At 35.4% G+C, this 22931-nt stretch overlaps 1 protein-coding gene across 1 annotated transcript in view; it reads left to right on the top strand.

Moving 5' to 3' along the window:
• Positions 1–14347, top strand: part of LOC124509038 (butyrophilin subfamily 1 member A1-like) — a 70036-nt gene extending 55689 nt beyond the window's left edge. The window contains exons 6-8 of the mRNA XM_047075680.1: positions 11968–11988; positions 12220–12246; positions 13776–14347. Coding sequence (XP_046931636.1) covers positions 11968–11988; positions 12220–12246; positions 13776–14347 — 620 coding nt within the window. The remainder of the gene's footprint in view (positions 1–11967; positions 11989–12219; positions 12247–13775) is intronic.
• Positions 14348–22931: the final 8584 nt, after the last annotated feature.

Here is a 22931-nt window from a genome sequence, read left to right as displayed (position 1 = left end):
ATAAATTTCATATTAAAAAAAAAAAGAAGTAAAAAATATAATAAAAAATGGGTATATAATGTACAGCACAGGGAATATAGTCAGTACTATTCTATTATATTTGTATGGTGGTCAATAATAACTAGACTCAATTTGCTCATGATTTCATAAAACACAAATATTCAATCACTACCTTTTGGTAGTGGAAACTAATAAAGTATATCCGGTCAATTATGCTTCAGTTAAAAAAAAAAATCTTGCTGTGTGAACAAGGGTTTAAGATAATAACATTTTGCACTCTCCTAAGCATAGAGATATGATTTTGGAGATACATACTTTACTCTCATTCTGTTTGAATGACCTCCTCCAACCATCATAAATGTAGTTAATAGTGTCAGAAAGAGATTTATTCAAACAGTTTGAAAAATTTTAAAAGCATTTGGCAATACTTGTTACAGTGTTGTCCTTTGGGGATATTTTAATGTAAGACAGCTCAGAACTACTAAATACCCAACAGGTCCACTATTCTCGAGAGAATATCATCCTGGGCAGTGTTAGAGGGTCATGACTCAGACCTCTCTGAATCATAGTACAGGTTCTCAAAACTCTGCGAATAAGCTCTATGAGGATGAAACTTGTATTTACTTGTTATCCAACTGCACAACACATGGCTCACAGATACAAAATATAGTTTCCAACCTCCATCTGTAATAAACTGCATCACCTTCACAGAGCAGTGAACTCTCAGAATTTTTAGTTTCACTCTAACTAATTTGTGTATTTCCTCTTAAAGGTAAACTCTGGAAAGAATATGGTAAGTCATTCATTACTTCCTTGTGTATATCATATTGATCACAGTATAAAAAGTCAGGCCTTTTTTGAAGGAAAGTTTTAAGAGAAAAACACTTGGTAAAGATATAAGTATATAAATACCACTTTGGAATTTGGGATTGTGCATTTCCTTTCATTTTTTTTTTTAAATTAAAGGTTTTTACTTTATTATTGAGAGACAGAGAGAGACAGAGCATGAGCAGGTGAGAGGCAGAGAGAGGAGGAGACACAGAATCTGAAGCAGGCTCCAGGCTCCATGCCGTCAGCGCAAGGCCTGACACGGGGCTCGAACTCACAAACCGCGAGATCATGACCTGAGCCGAAGTTGGATGCTCAACCGACTGAGACACCCAGGCGCCCCTCATTTTTTCTTAATTAGGTTGTTCGAGTGTCCATGAGCTCTGTTAGGTCATGCTGTGTCTAATCCCTTGAAGTTTGCAAATGTTGCTTTGATTCTACAGAGAGGAGAAACTGGGTAATACTTGAAGAAAATACTAAAGGAAGGTCTGCAGTTAAATCTACCAGATATACTGAAAAGGTACAGGGTGCTACATTTCAATGCACAGCACAGCCTTGTCTACTATCCAAATCTCTACTAATGTTAGCTATTCTCACTTTTTGTTGTTTGTTTGAAGTGCATGTTTTACTTGCTAACCCACTTTCACTGGAATTGAGAAAAGGAAGCTTGTGTAAAATGTACTTGGAGAACATTTTTTTTTCTCTTCTGCATTTTCAAAATTTCCTCATGTCTTGAGGATTCTTTCTTACCTATTCTGACCCACTAAAATTTAAAAAATTTTCCTCATGTACCACACACCAGTTTCCAAAGTAGAAATTGCTGTTTGTATTATCATCAGACTATGCTCCTAGATGAAGCATTAGAAGAAAATTATGTCTTTCAATGCCCAGGATTTCTTCTTGGGATGAGCAAAAAAGACTAATTAGCTGTTTCAGGTTGTTTCTGGCTCTGGATATATTCTCCTCTCAAAGGCTCACTGATCTTGTCCCAGTCTCTTGTAGTTCAAACCCCATGTGTAATCTGGATGAACTTTACTTGGGAAATATTCTAGGATGACATCCACACAATCAGCAGATGGAACAGAATGGACTGACTTAGTTCTTGGAGATAGGAGACCGTAGATGATGGAGTTATGAGCATATTTCATGATACTATGCAGTCTCTTACAAATTATCTATTTGAGATAATGTACACAATGCCTTTTTTATTTTTTGTTTTTTTTCTTCTCTAGCTTTTAATTTTCACCTACTTGCCTAATATTTTACCAAGTCAGATGTTGAAAGATTTGAGTAAAGTCTGTTTCTTTAGAAATTCTTCCATATATACTTTGTTGAATTCTTTATTATATATTTGTTTTTACACAGAGCTCTTATGTGAACAGAAAGGTGAGTAGTATTTGTTTAAATTTTAGCAGCAGACATCATAGAAAAGTATATTGGTCAACTAAAATTTAGCAATTGATTCCATATCATAAACTATTTTTTAAATGGTCTTTCTTTTTTTGTTAAATTTTTTTTTTTTCAACGCTTATTCATTTTTGGGACAGAGAGAGACAGAGCATGAACGGGGGAGGGGCAGAGAGAGAGGTAGACACAGAATCGGAAACAGGCTCCAGGCTCTGAGCCATCAGCCCAGAGCCCGACGCGGGGCTCAAACTCACGGACCGCGAGATCGTGACCTGGCTGAAGTCGGAGGCTTAACCGACTGCACCACCCAGGCGCCCCTAAATGGTCTTTCTTTTAAGCGGTTTCTCTATATATGATTAGTCATAAGTTGAAACTACTTTGTATTTTGTAACATTATAAATTATAAGTTCTATAAATGATTTGCATTTTAAAAGAGTCACACTGTGGCATCTTTGTTGAAATCTTTCTCCTGTTTATTGTTTTGTTTTTTACAGTCTCAATAAGGTGTTCAGATATTCCTTTATGATTTTTCTACTATTACTTCTTAAATACAAATTAATACCTGAATTTTGATCTTCATATTGGTTTCTTCTAATATCTGAATCTATATTATTAAATAAAAATTAATGCTAATTCTATTTTATACAATAGGATGCCAATCAAATATATCACCATCAATATTGGGCACTTTTAAAGACTTTACATTTTTCTATACGATATATAAAAATTTTAAAAATATGATATGCATAAGCTTTGATATACCATATGCTTATTTTTGTTTTGACTTTTCTTTATTCTTGGCCTTGTTTTTAGGAGAATTTTTTATGGTAATTTGGTCTCTGTACCTTTGTACTTGTTTTTCTCTATTCCTGAAATATTTTATTTCTGTAATCATTTCCTAATTAACTCTGTTTTTCCTGTGGGAACCTGGTGAACCCTCACTAGTTGAGAGAGGGATATGAGTAGTCTATGGTATCCCACAGCCATGCATTCTCTCATTATTGTTTTTCATGGTGATCTGTGCATGTGACAGGTCAGAGCTATGTGTCCTTTACTGAGGGAGCCTGATCCATGCGGAGCTAAGGGCGGCCAGTCCACAAATATCTGTTGAGTGGAAAAAATTATTTGTATTTATATTTTTCTTTGTCAAATTGTTTTGCTCCTTGTTTTTCTAGATTATGTATGAAAGAAAATATTAGCTAGGAAACAGACCTAATGTTTTATTTCCTGATCTAGGGTTTAAAGATCACATAACACCTAATTTTTGGAGAAAGACTTATGTCAAAATTAATTTCTTATATTCCCTTAATACTATATTGAATCGAATCTCATGTCTTTGGCCATGCAACTCTGGGCCAAGTGAGGCAAGGTGAAGAATCTTGTCCTGGAGATGCCTAGAAATATATTTGGCATGAGACTTTCAGTTAGGCTCTATGTGACCTCAAGAGAGTGATGTGGAGGGAACACTTCCTAAGAGAGTTACTAAGTACTCCTCTCCCATGAAAGGCTATCGTTCGTGTGGGAATTGACAGGGAGGACCTTAAGGAATCTGCCAAAATCCTCTCCAAAAGAAAGTGATAATTTGAACATCTAAGCACGCAGACTACCCTCATGTGAGACAAGTTTTTCTCCTTCCTTTACACAAACTCCCACTCCACTCCACCTTCAGTTCTCTTTCCTGGAGGAACCACAAGTTTCATGGGAGGTGAGAGAAGGTAGGAGACCTGAGGCAGAAGGGAAATGGGCCATTGCATGGCCTGAACAATTTAATACTCAAAATAGACATGAAAAAATAATTCTGGGAAATTTATTTGAAACGTTAACAGTGAGATTAAATAAGGTTGTTTTTTGCATAAACTTGATGATTTCTAAGTTATTCTACAAACCAGTTATAAAGCCACATATAACTATGGCCCTATACTCAAGTTTGGTCAAATGTTTAATAAATAGCTATTGAAAATATACTTGTTTAAATAAATTTGGTAATGTCAAGAAACATACTATATTATTATCTACTTAAGAAAATTCTCAAGAAAGGCCTTGTGAACAGTTTTGCTGACTCTTCTCTGAAACACTCAAAGAAATGGGTTATCCCGAAGTGGTTGGGGGTACAATCCATTGAAATTCCAATCGACCCTAAGTCTGCAGCCATGTGGCGTTCATTCTGGAAGACAAATCTGCAGTAAGTTTATATTAATGTAAGATAAACATGGTGTTTCCAAGACTGTACATCTAAACAGCCTGTAGTTTGGAACATTTTAAGGTGTGAAGCAGGAAAGTACCTCCTTATTTCTAAAAATCCAAGACAGACACCTTAAGTTTTTATGGTTGCTCAAATAAAGGATATATTGCTAGAGCTGAGTATGCCAAATATACCACGTCTTTAATGCAAAGTAAGGTAAACCAAACCCTCCATTTCAGTAAATCCTCCTTTCTCAGAAGCCCCCCCCCCCCACTTCATTTCCTTCTTATCAGCTGCCAGGTATTGTAAATGAAGTGCGATAAAATGAGGGTCTGAAGGCCACTTTCAGACTTCCCTCTTATCCTGGAAAGAATGGGTAGAATTTGTAGGTCCTTGGCACTTATATTCTCAAATCTGAGACATCATCCAAAAGAGATCACTTTTAATATCCTATTTTATATCTACATAAACACATTTACAAGTCAAATAGTATGTATTTACTTTGTGTTTATTATTATTATTATTATTATTATTCAGGAAATAACTATCTCTCTCTGTGTCACACATATACACTGGATCATTAAGTCTTTGTTCTCAGGGTCTCTGTTTTCAAATTGAGACCAAGTAATAGGACAGATATTCCATGAATAGGGATAAGAGGACACGTTCTAACATACATTTTCTTTCTTTATTTCTTTATATAGGGAACATAGAAAAAAAGAACGGTAAGTGATATTTATATTTGATTGAAGCAGTGTTTGAATATCCCATATCAATATTCCAATATTGATGTTCTTTCATTATTATTAAAGAACAAATTCCAGGCACCCCATGTGTGACCTAAAAGTTTTCGAAACAAGTAAAGTATCTTCCTGCTACTTTAAAAAGTGAACATAACTATTCATAAGACAAAGTTTTAGGCATAAATACAGAAAAACAAGATGAATCCATGTGTGCCATTAGAGCTGGAACTCAGGTCTTACGTTCAGTGCCATTCAGTGAGGTCATTTGTCTTTTGTATATATAGTAATTAACTGACTATTTTACAGTCAGTGCTTAAGAAACAATGAGACAAAAGGACTATCTTTCTTTATGGAAGTTGCTATTAGAATGATACAAATTCCACATTTAAATAATAAATAAAAAACAAATATTCTAATATTTGTTATGGAGGAGGGTTAATGATGCCATGGATAGTACAACAGTTGGACTGGGCTTAGACATGAGGTTCTAGATTTGCTAAAGAAGGTCAATGCAGAAGAGGCTGGAGATATTGAAAAGGACAGGTAGGTCAAAGAGAGAACTACCACGTGTAAAGCAGAAAGCACAACACGCACTAAACTCTGAGGGGAGGTGAGCCTGTGGTTCTATTAGAAGAGACAATATTAGCCAGGTGCCTCTGGTTCTGAAAACCTAGACAAGGCTATACGTAGGCAAAGGCTGGTAAATGCAACATCTCCTTACCATTCTAAGAATTTTGAATGCTCTCTAAGAAACAGAATTTTGAATATTATCCAAGAAAATAAGGAAATCATATAAATTCTAAAAAGGGGTACAGTGACAAGATTTTCAATTCAAAAATGTTATTTTCTTGAAGGTAGAGAACAGATTATATGGTTAGCGGTAAAAAAAAAAAGAAAAGAAAAAGAAAAGCTAGGACAATCTACTCTGAGATATACACTGCACTAAATAAACAGGTCTTAAAAGTCTGTACATGTTTGTGTACAGTCTGTGTAAAATCGGTAGTTTAATGGAAAAGAGAATTCCTATGTAAAGTCTATGGTTTAATTTTGACTCTAATTTCCATGACCTGGAAGCCTATGTCCCTGCTGTGTTTAATTTTGGAATCCTATTAAGATTTAGATTTTCTATGCAACAAACACTCTCACTTAAGGAAAGCTGTTGATCAAATGTAAAAGTACTCTGAATGGGTCTGTATAACATAAGCCCATCCTGACTGAAATCAGAATTAACTACAAATTAATCCAAATCTGAAACCACTATACATATATTTGTTACATTTCCAATAATTTTTCTCAACTCATTTTCCCAGAATTGAATTAATACTTCTTTGGAGTAAAGAAAAACTTGAATTCATTTCATAAAAAATACTAACAAGTATCTTTTCTCTTATCAAAAAAAATTAAACGTGATTCATGGAAGAATGAAAGCATTTATCTATAGTTTAACAAAGGTAGGTTAGTCATGTGGGACATATCCTGAGAGGAAAAAAATATTTGTCATCATTGTCCTCCTCCTCATCATCTTAACCACCAACAAAAAGCTACATTTATTTATTAATGCTCTTTACAATTAAAAAATGTGCTTTACAATAGTAATACATTGGCAAATATGGAGCACATATTTCTTTCTGTCAAGTACCTAAAATTAAAACAAGAATAAAAATTAATAAAGTAATACATCAATGAACTAGCAGAAACTATGATTGAGGAGGTAGATAGAAGGCAGATAATAACCAACCTCTTAATTTTAGAATTTAATATTTATCTTATGAGTGGTGAAAGGAACTGAGGAATTCTGAGTAAGTAGGTATTCAACATAAAAATTATAAGATCTGAGTTTTAAAAAGACTGCATTAGAGAATCCATTGACGTGTGCAGGAGTGGGCATTGGAAGACCAGTAAAGGAGCTTCCACAGTCAATGAGCAAGATTCAGAAGGGTGATGAAGGGTGGAGGTTGGTGGAAGGGCTTGGGAGAGCAGGAAACCTAAGATGGAGCTAGACTCAAATGACCGTAATGAATAATTCAATGTGGAGGGTGGAGTGGGAGGTAATGGAGAAGGAAATACAAACAAAATGTCCCTCTTAGTGGCCTGTACAGCTGGATCCAGTGATTTCATTCACTAAGTTGGTAATAAAATTCAATACTTAATTCATCAACTCTCTTAACATTAGTAATCTCTTCAATTGCCTAAACTTCTGGTAATTAGAACCAATCCCTCAGTGACACTTGGCCAAAAAAAAAAAAAAGAGGCGTAATCTTCATTCTCTGTTTTTGATTTATTGTTTTGTCTTTGCTCTTTATAGTGACAAACTGCATTTTTATTTTATACATTTTTTGACACAGTCATTTTTCTGTATATCATTTGTCTTTTATTCCCTTTCTGTCAGATCACCTGAAGAATGGGAAAACAATAATTTTGTTTTTAATTTTATGAGAATAAGGGAAAAATCAGCAATTCAACGCTTGAAAAATAAAGTTTATTAAGTTTTATTTAAAAATAAGTCAGTTAAGGGGTGCCTGGGTGGCTCAGTCGGTTAAGCATCTGACTTCAGCTCAGGTCATGATCTCACAGTCCGTGAGTTCCAGACCCCCGTTAGGCTCTGTGCTGACATCTCAGAGCCTGGAGCCTGTTTCAGACTCTGCGTCTCCCCCTCTGCCCCTCCCCTGCTCATGCTCTGTCTCTCAAAAAAAAATAATTAAAAAAATTAAAAATAAATCAGTTAATTATGCTATAGAATAGTGTTTATTTTCATTAAAATGTTACAATTAATCTCTAAAAGAATAAAGCACATTATGAAAAACATGCATTAGATTATTCCTTTCACTATTGTGGGGTAAAACTATTCTGCATATTTAGATAATGAGAATATGGCAAGATATTTTAAAGGGATTATAGATGGGTAATAGACACCTAATGGGTCCCTTTTTCTTTCCTTGACTTTTTAAAAATAAATTGACACGTATCATTTTTGTAACAAATTATGTTTATAATTAAACACAAAGAATATAACCCTTGTGAAAATGAGCACAAATACCTCAGATGGCCCTTCTTCTCTTAAAGCACCTTGATTTTGGAATGGTGCTTCAATTGTCAGGCAGCTTGTTAATGCCTCTGTGGGTGAAGAAACTGGGTCTTATTCATCACAATGAAAATAGTGCTTTGTCTAAAAAAGAGTCTCAGTAAAAATGTGCTGGATAAGTAGAAAATTTTTGCAGTTAAATTAGGAATATCATGAATAAAAAGTAATAAATGCTACTTGTGGACATGTCAGATAAGTTAAATACCAGATGCTGAATGCAGATTTTTTTTTCACGTTAGCTCATTTATCCATCACATTGTAAATAACAGTATCAACCTAATTTATGGTACTTTCTTGATATCACACAGATCACACTTGGGAGAGATATAATTTGGTTATATTTGGAAAAAGCCCTGTTCATATTTTGAACCAACTCTAGCTGGCCACCATGAGACTCTAGTTTAAAATTTTATTATCTATTCACATAAGTGCAATTTCTAACTGCATGACAATTTGTGTTTCATAAATTTTTATATTACTTACAACTCTATGCCCTATCTTTGAATATCAATTTCTTCCTTAATTTACATGACTGTGATTTCTGTGGTAGTGCCTATATTTTTGTGCTTACATATGTAGCACAAAAACAGACAAAAAGATTAAATGATAAATCATGATTATATTATAGTGAAATGATAAATAATTATTGTTATAATTTTCTTAGAAGAATGTTTTGTTGTCTGGATTATAAAATAAAATCACCATTTTGATTCTGAATGCATGATGTACCCACATATTGATAGTAGACTTTATTTAAAATAAATTACCTTGGGGGTTATTGGGTGGCTCAGTCAGTTGAGCATCTGACTCTTGATTTCAGTTCAGTTCATGATCTCACAGTTCGTGCATTTGAGCCCCGCACTGAGCCCTATGTCAGGCTCTGTACCATTAGTGTGGAGACTGCTTGGGATTTTCTCTCACCCTTCCTCTCTGCCCCTCTGCTGCTTGCACATGCTTTCTCTCTCTCTCTTTAAAAATAAATAAGTAAAATTTAAAAAAAAATTAAAAAAACGTTTTTTTTGCTAGTAAATGCAAAACTTTTGCAAAGGAAAAAAAAAACTCTATTGATAACTGGATGCTAAATATTCTTAAGTCACATATCAATTTCAGGTACATATTGAACACTATATTGAACACATATTAAACATTATATCTGGCAAAGCTCATATCCCTAAGAATTCTTTTTTTTTTTTTAACGTGACACATTTCTATTTGGAATATATTGACCACACTATAACCTGGTAATGTTCACATCAATATAACATCACATAATTATCATTTATTTTTTGTGGTGAGGATATTTAAAACCTAGTCTCTTGGCAACTTTGAAATAGCTCTTTAAAACCAAAATAAAATAAAATAAAATAATTAAATTAAATTAAATTGTGCTTATTTTTTTATCTTTTTTATTGAGATATAATTGACAAATTACATTGTGTAAGTTTAAGGTATACAACGTGTTGATTCCATACATTTACATATTGCAATATAATTATCACCAAGGCATTAACTAACAACTCCATAATGGTGCATAATTATGATTTATTTACTGAGTAAGAAAAATCAAGATCTATCTTCTTAACAACTTTGATTTTTCTAATACTGTGTATTTGACAATAATTATTATGCTGTACAACACATCTCAAAAACTTATTCATTTCCAGTTTTAAGTTTATGCCCTTGGGCAAAATCTCTTAAATTCCCTCTACCTCCAGCCTCTGGTAATCATTATTCTATTCTCTGTTTCTATGACTTCAGGTTTTTTTTTAAATTCCATATATAAGTGATATCGCATAGTATTTTTCTTTCTCTTTCTGACTGACTTAATTTAGCATAATGCCATCGCAATTCACTTTCATTCATGTGGTTACAACTGGCATTTACTTCTTTTCCGTCGATAAATAATAAACAGTGACAATAATAATAATAATAAATACATAGTGATGTTGACCATATTTTTATGTACCTGTTGTTCTTTTGGCTATTTGTATGTCTTCTGTGGGAAAATGTCTACTCATTCCCTTTGTCCATTTTTTAAAACCAGATTGTTTGTTTTTTGCTATTGAGTCGTATATGTTTTTATATGGTTTCGACATTAACTCTTTCCTCATGATTTGCAAATATTGTCTCGCTTTCTGATTGCTGCCTTTTCATTTTGTTGATTTTTCTCACAGTTCTGGAAGCTGGGAAATCCAAGTACAGGGCACCGGCAAATCTGGTGTCTGAGAGTCCACTTCCTTGTTTGCAGATGGCCATGTTCTCACTGTTCTCTCACAAGGCAGAAGATGGGAGCAAGAACGAGTGTTCATGGCTCTTCTTATGAGGGCACTAATCCTATTCATGAGGGCTCCACTGTAAAGACCTAATTACTTTCCAAAGCCCCAACTTTCTAGTATTATTACACTGGGTTTAAAAGCATATGAATTTTGTAGAAATAAATTCCATCCATAAACATGACATTACAGGCACGGTAGCCAAAAATCTTGTTGTTGACATATTTTTAAAAAATAAAACCTAGCAAACAGGTAACAGAATTTTCTACTTTTTAAATTGCCAGGAAATACCTAAATACTATAAAGTGCCACTTTACCATGAAAAAGACATGTGGCAGCATATATTGCCCCTACCTCCACCAGCATGCCCAGCAACTCATGCAAAGGAAGATAATAACATAAATAGTGGTGAAAGAAAGTAGAAAGAGAGTAAATGAACAGAAAATAAATAGGGTTAAAAGCCAAAGAAAGGAAGGGCATGGAGCCCTATACCATTGGTGAAACTGGAATCTTGTAGTTACTCTGATGTGTCAGGACAGAGAGTTGTAATACCATTTGTGGGTGGGTGTATCTCATTGTCCTTCTGACATCTGTGCATATGTGTATATGGGAGTATTTTTCTGTGTGTGTGTGTGTGTTTATATATTTTATATGTTACTGCACCTGTGGATTAAACTGGGTACAGTTTTCTATCCCATAAAAATCACACATAAAAAATGAAAAAAATTCATAGTATACTGAAATTCTTTCTTAATATGTTAGGACTAAATTACATTTTCAAAGCAAACATTATAGCTGAACTAACTGCATTTAGTTTTTAATTCTTAAGGTGCGGAGAAAACGAAATTATATCCAAACTCACTGGTGCTTTCAGTGCTAGTTTCTTAAACTTATACTTTTTTTTTGTTCTTTTGATGAGGGCAGTCTGTCCATAGGCTTAATACAAACACCTGGGAGAGGCTATTTCTTGTCAAAATTTTGCATTATGATCCTTTGAATTACAATAAAGCAAAGGCAGCCAAAGACTCTAAATACCTATTTTCCAAATATATAACTTGAATTCAATCTCTCTCTCTCTCTCTTTCTCTCTCTCTCTCTCTCTTTCTCTTTCTTCTTCCCAAGCAATTTACATGTGCAAAGATTAGAAAGAGAGTCTAGTTGGGGCACCTGGGTGGCTTAGTCCGCTAAGCATCCAACTTTGGCTCAGGTCATGATCTCATGGTTCATGAGTCCTAGCTCCACATTGGGCCCTGTGCTGACAGCTCAGAGCTCAGAGCCTGAAGCCTACTTCTGATTCTGTGTCTCCCCCTCTCTCTATTCTCCTTCCCCACACATGCTCTGTCTCTCTCTCTCTCTCAAAAATAAATAAACATTAAAAAAAATTAGAAAGAGAGTCTAGTTAATGAGTCCTGACCAAATTCTCACAAGACTTGTCACTGTTTTGCATTTCAGGAAAGCTTCATGAAGAACTTGGTAAGTAATATTTCTCTGTGAGGATAGACATGTAAATATATTTCAAAACAAACTCTTACTCTATCTCATTCTTTCAGAAAGGATAAAATTCTTGGGAGAAGAAGGTGAGTAATGAAAATGACCATCTGTAGCCCTGACTCATGTACTTGCCTTTTGACCACTCATCGTTTTCTTGTTTTATTCATTGGTAAACCTTGGTTACAAAACTATACTCTTTTTTTTTAATTTTAGGGTTGAAATATGCTCGACGCTATGCAGGTAACTAGAGACTGAAGTATTTGGATATTGGTTCTTATTTTTAGCCAGTACACTGGGCCACCAGACAAGGGGTCTCACAAACTCACACCAAACATATGCGCGCGCACACACACACACATCCCTTTTTTTTCTTCAAAATTTCCACTTTGTTATGCTTATTATTGAGTATGTTATAGCTATAGCTCCTTATATATCACAAATGGTCCTGCTTCTGAGGTTCAGTGATGGATGGAAGCAGAACATTAGAGCCCAAAATGATATCATCTAACATGCTTTTCAGAACCAGAAATTCATTGGGGAATGTCTCTAGGGTGTAGCTGACAGGGAATGGGGTAAGGGCAGGCTGCCTTCTTACTATGTTAGGATGGAGGCTACTGACACAATGCCACTAATTTCCAAGGAACCAAAATTTGTGGCCCTTCATTTAATTTGTCAAATTGAAAAACCAGAAGTTTTTGACATCTAACAAATTGTCAAATTTATGACCTCTGTTTAATATTAGGAACAACAACAATTTGTGTTATATTTTCTAACTTTCTATTAATGATTTCAAAGTATTTTCATTTGATTCCCACAAATACACTGTGAGGAAAAAATGCCAGGTATTAATATACTGTTATATATATATATATATATATATATATATATATATATATATAATGAATATTATTAGGAGATTTCTCCAGTTTATATGACTAATTTACATAATATTTACTTTCATGAGACAACTTTAGAGGCACTCTTACCAATTGAATAAAGTATAGTCTAGATATCAGATATTGCTTTGGAAAAATACCCATGAGCAACTAAGCTGCAATGGCTTTAAGTGCATACAATCTTATATTTACAGTGCTAAGACTAAGAGTCTTTAGTTATTTTTAATATTGCATTAATACTAATGGAATTTTCTTTGTGGTTACACTAATACAAGTAGAATTTAGTTTTGCTTATAACTATGATCACTTAATTAATAGGAGAAATACATACAGTGTACATTAACAGAATCCTGTGTAATTAGGTAAATATCTGAATCAAGTTTAGCTTTGCTTTGTGTGTTTATATACTTAGCATACAACACTTTAAAAATTATTTTTGTATCCATGTATCTGAATTTTGCACCTATATGAAAGCAGTTTTAGGAAAATTAATTGAGTAAATCTATATAAATTTCATTTGATGATTTATAACAATTTTAAACTGTCAAAACATTGAGAATCAATGTAAATATTTATAATTGTCTTCAGTTAATTCACAAATTGAATCAGGTAAGTCTGGACTTGAAGCCAAACATTGATGGATATTAGTAATCATTGTTGGACAAACTTCTCTAAGTATTTGTTGTCTCAACTACAAAATGAAAATATTTCTTCATTTCATATTTTGTTTTGAAAATTGAATATTTATAAATGTGCTTCATGTACCAGTAAGCAGAAAAAGTTCCTAGATAAAGGAAGGACTCTTGTATATTGGATTAATTACCGTTGAATATAATTGATCATAGCCAAGACTGACAACATGTTCTTCTATAGAAAATGTTACCCTGGATCCAGACACAGCTAACCCATATCTCCAAATTACTGATGACAACAAAAGTGTAAAAGGAGGTGATACCTTTCAGGAACTACCCAAAAGAAGACAGCGATTTGATAACCTGGTCTGTGTATTAGGTCAGCAAACTTTTTCCAAAGGTAAACACTACTGGGAAGTGAGTGTGAAAAATAAAATAAAATGGACTTTAGGTATTTGTAAGGATTCTGTCTGCAGACGGGGAGAAATCATGGTGTCCTCTGAGACTGGGTTCTGGACAATAGGCTTGAATAGAAACAATGACTATCAAGCTCTTTTAAACCCACAGAAAACACTCCACCTCGAGGAATCTCCTGAGACTATTGGTATCTTCCTGGACTATGAGGCTGGAAGAGTGTCGTTTTATAATGTGACCAATCTTTCTCACATCTACACCTATAGAAACTGCTTCACAGGTTCTCTGAGGCCATACTTTTATCCTGGCCCCCTCTACAATGGTCAAAATGAACACCCTCTCACCATCCTGCCCTTAGGTCATATTAGAAAAGCCATAGGAAGAAGACGTTCTATGTGACTGAGCAAAAATTGCCCTATTTTGAATCTGCTGAAACTAGGGATTTTTATGAAGTTTGTAAATATTCTAATATATATATATATTATATTATATAATTATATATGTATATTACAATATTTACAAACTTCATAAAAATCCCTAGCTTCAGCAGGGAAATTTTTATTTATAAATAAATAAAAATAAATATATAAATATTTAAATAAAACAAAAATGTTTTATTTTAGAATGATGGACTTCTCCCTTCAAATAAATCTAAAATCTAAAAATCATTTTGATGCCATAATTTATAACTTTTTATCATTTCAGTTCCTAATATATCTTTTGTTAATGGACAAGAATTGTTTGAGTTAAACTACATGATGTAGAACTTACTTGATGACTATTCAAGGCCACAGAACTAAATACAAAACCCAAAAGAAGCATCTACTTGTGCAAGTGATGAAGGAAAGTTAATTCCCAGTTGACCCTCATGGGTATGGTCTCTCCTTCATTCATGTTTTGAGATGGAAGAAGACATGGACTCTGCTCCACATCATCAGGAAATTGGCTGGAGCCCATACCTTATTGACTTTGCCCAAACCTAGAGGAGTATGATGGCTTTGACAAGGGAGTTCTAAACCCAGACTATGTAATATTCACTACAAAAAAAAAAATCTTCAAGTGAATATGTCCTCCAACTACTCATTTCTTTACTTTTTTACCTCCATTCTTTTTTGAAGTTTAAATGTACACAATCTCCAACTTAATATAATTGTATCATTTATTCATCTACTTAACAAATGCTTGTTAGGTACTGTATATACGTTATGTAGGTATCCGTAATCTAAAACACCTTAGATTGATTATCTGTAACTGTAACTGTGTATCTGGTACTGCTAATAAACAGGCAAACACTGATAAATTGTTACTAATTTCAAAATGTTGTGTGGGAAAGGCTAAAGGTATCCAGATACAGAACAATAGTGAGTGGGTTCACTTCAGTCTACTCATCAGGAAAACTCTCACTGAGAAAGGGATATATAGAATATGGAATTTCCCACATGCATACCTGTACATTATTAAAATCAAGACAACATGCAAAATGCAGAAAGACTGGGTCTGGGTGAGAAAGTAGAAGAAGACCTATGGGGCTCAGACAGAATGGTTTTAAATTAGGCTGCAGACTAAGTAGCTTAAGTAACCAGACAGGAGGAGCTGCCATGGATTTTCTTCATGCACCAGCAGGCCATTTGGTGTTATTATAATAAAATATATAATATATAAGTAAGGAAATGTTAAAATAAAATTTTTGAGAAAAATTAATTTATTAATTAATCAGTTAATAAACAAATAATAAATGAACTCTTCTAAATCAATGCTGAACCTATTGTCATTAAGTTATTTCAAGAGATGTGACCTAAATATGATTAAGTGGATCTAACAGCTCACATTCATGGAATATTTAATAAGGTCAAGAGAGAACATGGATAATTTAGGAGAGAACTGTAGGTGTATTCTGAGGTGCTGTCCCCGAAAATTAAGAGCTGGTATGGTTGCCTGCCCCTCACTTAAAACATGTGGGAAAAAATTAAGAAGATAGTCTGTCTCATGAAATCTAAAGAACACAATGGACCTATGTTTGCCTTCTGTCTTGAATATTGATAGTGAGAGAAGGGCCAGTAGCTACTCTGTAACATAATGGAGCAGTGCTGCATTGTATGATCTGTGCAATTAGAGCTTTTCTGGGGGAAGATCTCATGTTTCCTGAAGGATAGAATATGGTCCATGAGAAAGAATCCCTCTGGGATGCTGCCTGAAAAAGTGAATACATATTAGTATATTAGTGGAAATCACATTGTGTATCACAGGATGCCTGGTGGCTGAGAACAGAATCTTGACAAGCCAAAATACAGACATATTTCACCTTCCTCACGTTAACAGCAGGAAAAAAGTCCTCAGATATTTGGGGGCCTTTGAAGAACTAAGGAGGGAAAAATGAGCTTGAAATGATTTCTAAATATAGCTCATTACAACAATGATCAAGTAAAAAAATCTCACTCATGTTATAAGGTTAATAATAATAATAATAATAATAATAAATGTAGCTCACGTCAATAATAATTAAGTAAAAATGTTCTGACTCCTGTTACCTTTAAAACCCTCTCATTCCAAAACTCCACAACTCCCTACAATGCATGTTTTCCCTTACTTCAGGGAGTAATATACCCAACTCATCCAATTACAGGTGTTTTCCTGGTAACCTTTGGATAGACGACATTGATAAATGTTAAGGAGAAAAGACATCTATCATATTGAGGCATATTTCTACCAACATTAAACTCTCCTGTAGAATAAGATTTAGAAAATGGAAACTTTAGGGTAAAAGGGAAATTCATGAGAAAAGTAATTTGGGAAACTATTCTTGTGTGTATTCCCACACAAGACACGATAAAATTTCATTGTGCTGAAATGCCTGCAATTCTGCTTTAATTAAAAATAAGAAAATGAGGGACGTGTAAATGGCTCAGGAATAGTGTGACTTCTCTAAGCTTGGCTGATTCTTTGAACACAGCTAGATACATAAGAAATAATTATCAACACCCAAGGAATCAATACGAAGACTGAGGGAACTATACCGCACATCTACAAGTAGAAAAATGACCAGATCCTGGTAGGGAGGAACTGCAGAAATTTGATATGGGGGAGAAAAGAACTGTGAGTGCTGCAAAATGGAAGGAGCCGTGATTACAGAGAGAGGAGTAAGCTAGCAAGCAAGCGAGAGAGAGAAAAAGAGTAAAGCAGCAGGCAGAGGATTGTATAAGGAAAATTCTTCCCTTAATCCATTGACTGGGAAAAGGAGAGGGGCTGATATTTATAAGTTATTCTAAGCAGCAGAGCACAAAGTCTGAAGTTTAAAAGTACACACCATCACCTGGAGTCATGCCTGGTGAGCTTAGCAGTGTTCCTTTGGGGAATGAGGGTGGAAATCTGGGATTGGGCAGCATGATATGAGGGTCATCTGGATCACATGGTTGGAAACAGTTCCTCTTTTTAAAGTGTATTTGGGAGTGGTGGCACAGCTTCTCTGGGTTAAAAGAACTGGTGGTGCCAATTTGGTGTCTTGTTCATTAGAATAGGGACATGGACATCAGCTGGGGGCAACAAACTTGATGCTGGCTTTTGTTATGCTTTACCATAAACTCTGAACCAACGTGCAGTCATAAGACTACTTTTCTGGGACAAACCAGCAAATATCACGAGCACACTGAGACCCTCCCTCAGAAGAGCTGTGCAAGTCTCCACTGCATGGGTTCATAAAATTTGGAGTTTTAAAACCCAGCCACATGCCTGAAGTATAACACAGGAGTTCTGTCCCTCCTGAAAGGTAGAAAGCTCAGACCCAGACAGGGTGATAGCAGGGATCTGACAGAGGCTGGAGACACAAGAGTGTGTCTCCTCCAGGGAGGAGAGAGTGGGTGAGACCATCTCAACTCCCCAAGTCGATCAGATGGACAAACTTCAATGAGCAACACAGTGCTCCATAGTGGATATTAGATCATTTTACACCAAGACCCACCACCCTGCACCCTGAGAGTACATCTCCACTGCAGCACGTAGACTTGAGAATCAGTGCAGCAGGGCTCTCCCCAGAGGACCAGCACAAACCCCTCGTACCAAGTCTACTAATCATTGAGTACTCCAAAGCTTCAGTGTAGGGGATCTAGTTGCTATTTTATTTTGTTTTATTGTATTTTAGTATTAGTTTTTTTTTTTATGTTGATCGGACTTCTGTTAACAAGTAGACCAAAACACAGATAGTTAAAACTTGCCACACAGTGGACAATGTCTGAAAACCCCCCACTGAAATCAAGGAGAAATTATTCAGATGACTGAAATGAGGGTATATATAGTCAACCAAAAAATAACAACAGAGCACATATAGGAAACCCCTCCCACATTTTTATGGACCTCTTTTTAGTATAGGCATTGTTCTCAAGAGCAGGAATATAACAGGCTTACTTAAAAATCACACAAAAAATAGTGACCTAGAGACAATGACAAAATGGAGGAATTTACCCCAAAAGAAAGAACATGACAAAGTAATTGTCAGTGATTTAATAAATACAGATAGAAGTATGATGTCTGAAACAGAGTTACAAAAAAACAATTATAAGAGTATGAGCTATGCTTGAAAAAAAAAGCATAGAAAACACTAAAGAACCCCTTACTGAGAGGTAAAAGAACTTAAAACTGGTAAGCCTGAAATTAAAAATGCTGTAACTGAGATGAAAACCTGACTAGATGCCATGACAACAAGGATGGACAAAGCAGAAAAATAAATCAATGATATAAAAGATAACATTATGGAAAATAATGAAGCTGAAAAGAAGAAAGAAAGAAAGAAAGAAAGAAAGAAAGAAAGAAAGAAAGAAAGAAAGGAAGGTGTTCTATCAAAAGGTAGACTTAAAATACTCAGTGACTCCTTAAAGTGTAATAAAATCTGTGATAGGAGTCCTAGAAGAAGAAGAGAGAGTTAGAAATGAGGGCAGAAGACTGATTTGACTATTCAGGGTCTTTTGTGGTTCCAAACAAATTTTGGGATTATTTGATCTAGCTCTGCAAAGAAAGACGGTGGTATTTTGATAAGCATTGCATTTTATGTGTGAATTGTTTTGGGTAGTTTAGACATTTTAACAATGTTTATTCTTCCAATCCATGATCATGGAATGCTTTTCTCTCTTTTTTTCCTCTTCAATTTCTTTCATATGCCATCTATAGTTTTCTGAATACAGTTATTTTACCTCTTTAGTCAGGTTTATTCATAATATCTTATGGTTTTTGGTGCAATTTTAAATGGTATTAATTCTTCAATCGATATTTGTCTTAAAGTATGGATATAGTAAATATTGATGATGCAAGCCTAAAAGAAGTGGGAAGATGGGGTGCCTGGGTGGCTCAGTCAGTTGAGCATCCAACTTCCGCTCAGGTCATGATGTTATGGTTCGTGAGTTCTAGCCCCGCATCGGGCTCTGTGCTGACAGTCCAGAGCCTGGAGCCTGCTTCAGATTCTGCCTCACTCTCTTTCTGCCCCTCCCCACTCGCACTCTGTCTCTCTCTGCCTCTCAAAAATAAAGAAACATAATAAAAAAATTTTAAAAAGAAGTGGCATTAATAAAGATGTGGATTTTGTTGAGTGCAAATCTTTCTGTCATCAGTGTTAAGTCCTGTGGCTGGCCAATGGCTTTGCTCCTATGGCACAACTAGAAATCTGGAAAGTAGTTCTAGTATCTTGCTCTGGGTTCCTGAACTGTGAGCCAATTGAAGGTCCTTGGCAATATTAATAACAGAAGGGTTATAAAAGCAACTTATGAGTTGTGGATTCTTGGATAAATCCCTTGGATATTTTTTTCAGAAATATGTTGGAGGTCATTTTTCAGCTCTTCTTACACCTAAATAACACAGAAGCTCTAATTGCAGCTGACAGTCACAAAAAGGAAAATCAGTGCTTGAATGTCAATCACTGAAGCTGACTGCTGATGCTGAACTCTGGAGGTCATTTTCCTCAGGAACGTGCCAGAAGTAAATAACTTTTTTTTTTTAATTTTTTTTCAACTTTTGGGACAGAGAGAGACAGAGCATGAATGGGGGAGGGGCAGAGAGAGAGGGAGACACAGAATCGGAAACAGGCTCCAGGCTCCGAGCCATCAGCCCAGAGCCCGACGCGGGGCTCGAACTCACGGACCGCGAGATCGTGACCTGGCTGAAGTCGGACGCTTAACCGACTGCGCCACCCAGGCGCCCCAAAAGTAAATAACTTTTGAGGGCAGCTGAAGTTGAGGGCAGATGGGTGGATGAGCAAAGCTGATGGTCTGGAACAAATTTAGTTTGGGTTTCAAAATACAGCCTGAGAAAGATGCCACAATATGAAGAAAGGGAAAAAATAGTGAGAGGAAATCTAAATAGCTATCAAGGACTGAGTGTCATCAATAGGAGAAATGAGGAGGAAGGGAAGTGTCAGGTAGTTGTCATGTAGAGAGACCTGGGAGAAGTTCTTCCACCTCTTTTAAAGTTCTGGGTGGCTCATCATAGCCATCTGCCCAACAAGTGTACTAAGGGGTAGTAAATCTATCACTTTGCAATGGGAAATAACTATACACAGTTCTGTCAGTCTCTGTCTGGAAGGTCCCTCTACCCTTCTGGGCCCCACCCCAACTCTGTTCCCACAGAGGCAACTATACTGAATGAAAATGAATATTAAAACCACAGTTAGATATCTCCCTACAACCAGCATGTTTGCATATACTAAATATTCATAGGATACCAAGAATTGGTGAGGGAATAAAACAAATGAAAATTTCATAGTGTACTGGTGTGACTATAACTTGCTGTAGTAATTTTGAAAATGTTTTGGCTTTATTCAATTTATGAAGCATGCTATGGCCCAACAATTACAATCTTAAATACAGAAATTAATAATTATATTTCTATTAAAATTTTTTAATGTTTATTTATTTTTGAGAGGGATAGTGAGAGAGAGAGAGCATGAGTAGGGGAGGGGCAGAGAGAGAGGGAGACACATAATCTGCAATAGTCTTCAGACTCAACTGTCAGCACAGAGCCCAATGTAGGGTTGGACCTTGGGAATAGCAAGATCATGACCTGAGCTGAAGTTAGACACTATCCACTATCCACTGACTCAGAACGGTGGATGCTTTTAGGGCAGGGTTTCTTAATCTCACCACTACTGTCATTTGGGGTCAACCAATTCTTTGTTGTGGGGCCTAATCTGTGCATCATAGAATGTTTACTGTTATCTCCGTCCATCCCCTACTGAATGCCAGTAACAATCCTATCCCTTGACCTGCTACGACAACTAAAACTGACTTCATACATTGCCAAATGTCCCCTTGGGTGGGGAGAATTGTCCCATTGTGAATGTCTAGGTGGAGCAAAAAGAAGTTCTATTTTTTCCCTGATTATTATTTACAAGATCTTGACTTTGTACTTTTTTCATAGATTTCAAATTCATGTTTTCAATAACATTCTCTATGTATACTGTAATTCACAACACACACACACACACACACACACACACACACACAAATGCCCTATTATTTTAAAAATAACATTACATACTTGGGCTGATATTGTCAATCTGTCCTTTTCCCCATGTCATAGGTCTTGTTCAAATCCTTGAAATAAATCCATCACCAGGCTATAGAAAAATTCCTCAGGGTCAATGTCAGGTATTATCTCCTCCTCCTCCTTCTTCTCCACCTGCCACTGAAGGACTCACAGATATAGTTTAGCTACTTCTTTGACGCAGATATTTAAAGCAAGATGTTTGTGGTGAAGCATTGCTTAAAATCTACTAAAGACACCACAATTTTAAATACAAAAATTTAATTATATCTCTGGATCTAAGAAAGTAGTATTATTTTTTAAAGTAAGTGTTCACCTACTTTCCAAGGAAGGATGTAACCTGAGCATTATACATGTCTAACGTTCTTTTCTTTTTTTTTCCTTTTTTTACTTAATGCAATTTATTGTCAAATTGGCTAAAATACAGTGTATAAAGTGTGCTCTTGGTTTGGGGGTAGATTCCCATGGTTCATTATTTACATACAACACACAGTACTTACCCCAACAAGAGCCCTCCTCAATGCTCATCACCCATTTTCCCCTCTCCCCCACAAACCATCAACTCTTAGTTTGTTTTCTATATTTAAGAGCCTCTTATGATTTGCCTCCCTCCCTCTCTGGTTGTAACTATTTTTCCTCTTCCTTTCCCCCATAGTCTTCTGTTAGGTTTCTTAACTTACACATATGAGTGAAAACATATGATATCTGTCTTTCTCTGACTGACTTATTTCACTTAGTATAATACCCTCAAGTTCCATCCATGTTTCATTCTTTCTCATTGCCAAGTAGCACTCCAATGCATATATAAACCAAATCTTCTTTATCCATTCATCAGTTGATGGACATTTAGGCTCTTTACATAATGTGGCTATTGTTGCTAGTGCTGCTATAAACATTGGGGTACATGTGCCCGTATGAATCAGCACCCCTGTATCCCTTGGGTAAATTCCTTGTAGTGCCATTGGTGGGTCATAGGGTAGTTCTGTTTTTATTTTTTTTGAGGAATGTCCACACAGTTTTCCAGAGCAACTGCACCAGTTTTCATTCCCACCAAAAGTGCAGGAGAGTTCCCATTTTTCCACATCCTCACCAGCATCTGTTGTTTCCTGATTTGTTCATTTTATCCACTCTGAATGGTGTGGGGTGGTATCTCAGTGTAGTTTTAATTTGTATTTCCCTGATGATGAGTGATGTTGAGCATCTTTTCATGTCTGTGTTGGGCATCTGGATGTTTTCTCTGAAAAAGGGTCTATTCATGTCTTCTGCCCATTTCTTCACTGGGTTATTTGTTTTTTGGGTATTAAGTTTGGTAAGTTCCTTATAGATTTTGTATACTAACCCTTTATCCAATATGCCATTTGCAATTATCCTTTCCCATTCCATTGGTTGACTCTTAGTTTTGATTGTTTCCTTTGCAGTGCAGAATTTTTTTTTTATCTTGATGAGGTCTCAATAGTTCATT

This window comes from Lynx rufus, unplaced genomic scaffold (genome assembly GCF_022079265.1).
Source record: "Lynx rufus isolate CCGP_SWC_20201006 ecotype Redwood Valley unplaced genomic scaffold, mLynRuf1.p SCAF_1, whole genome shotgun sequence".
Taxonomy (NCBI): domain Eukaryota; kingdom Metazoa; phylum Chordata; class Mammalia; order Carnivora; family Felidae; genus Lynx; species Lynx rufus.
This window is presented reverse-complemented; position numbering and strand designations above follow the sequence as displayed.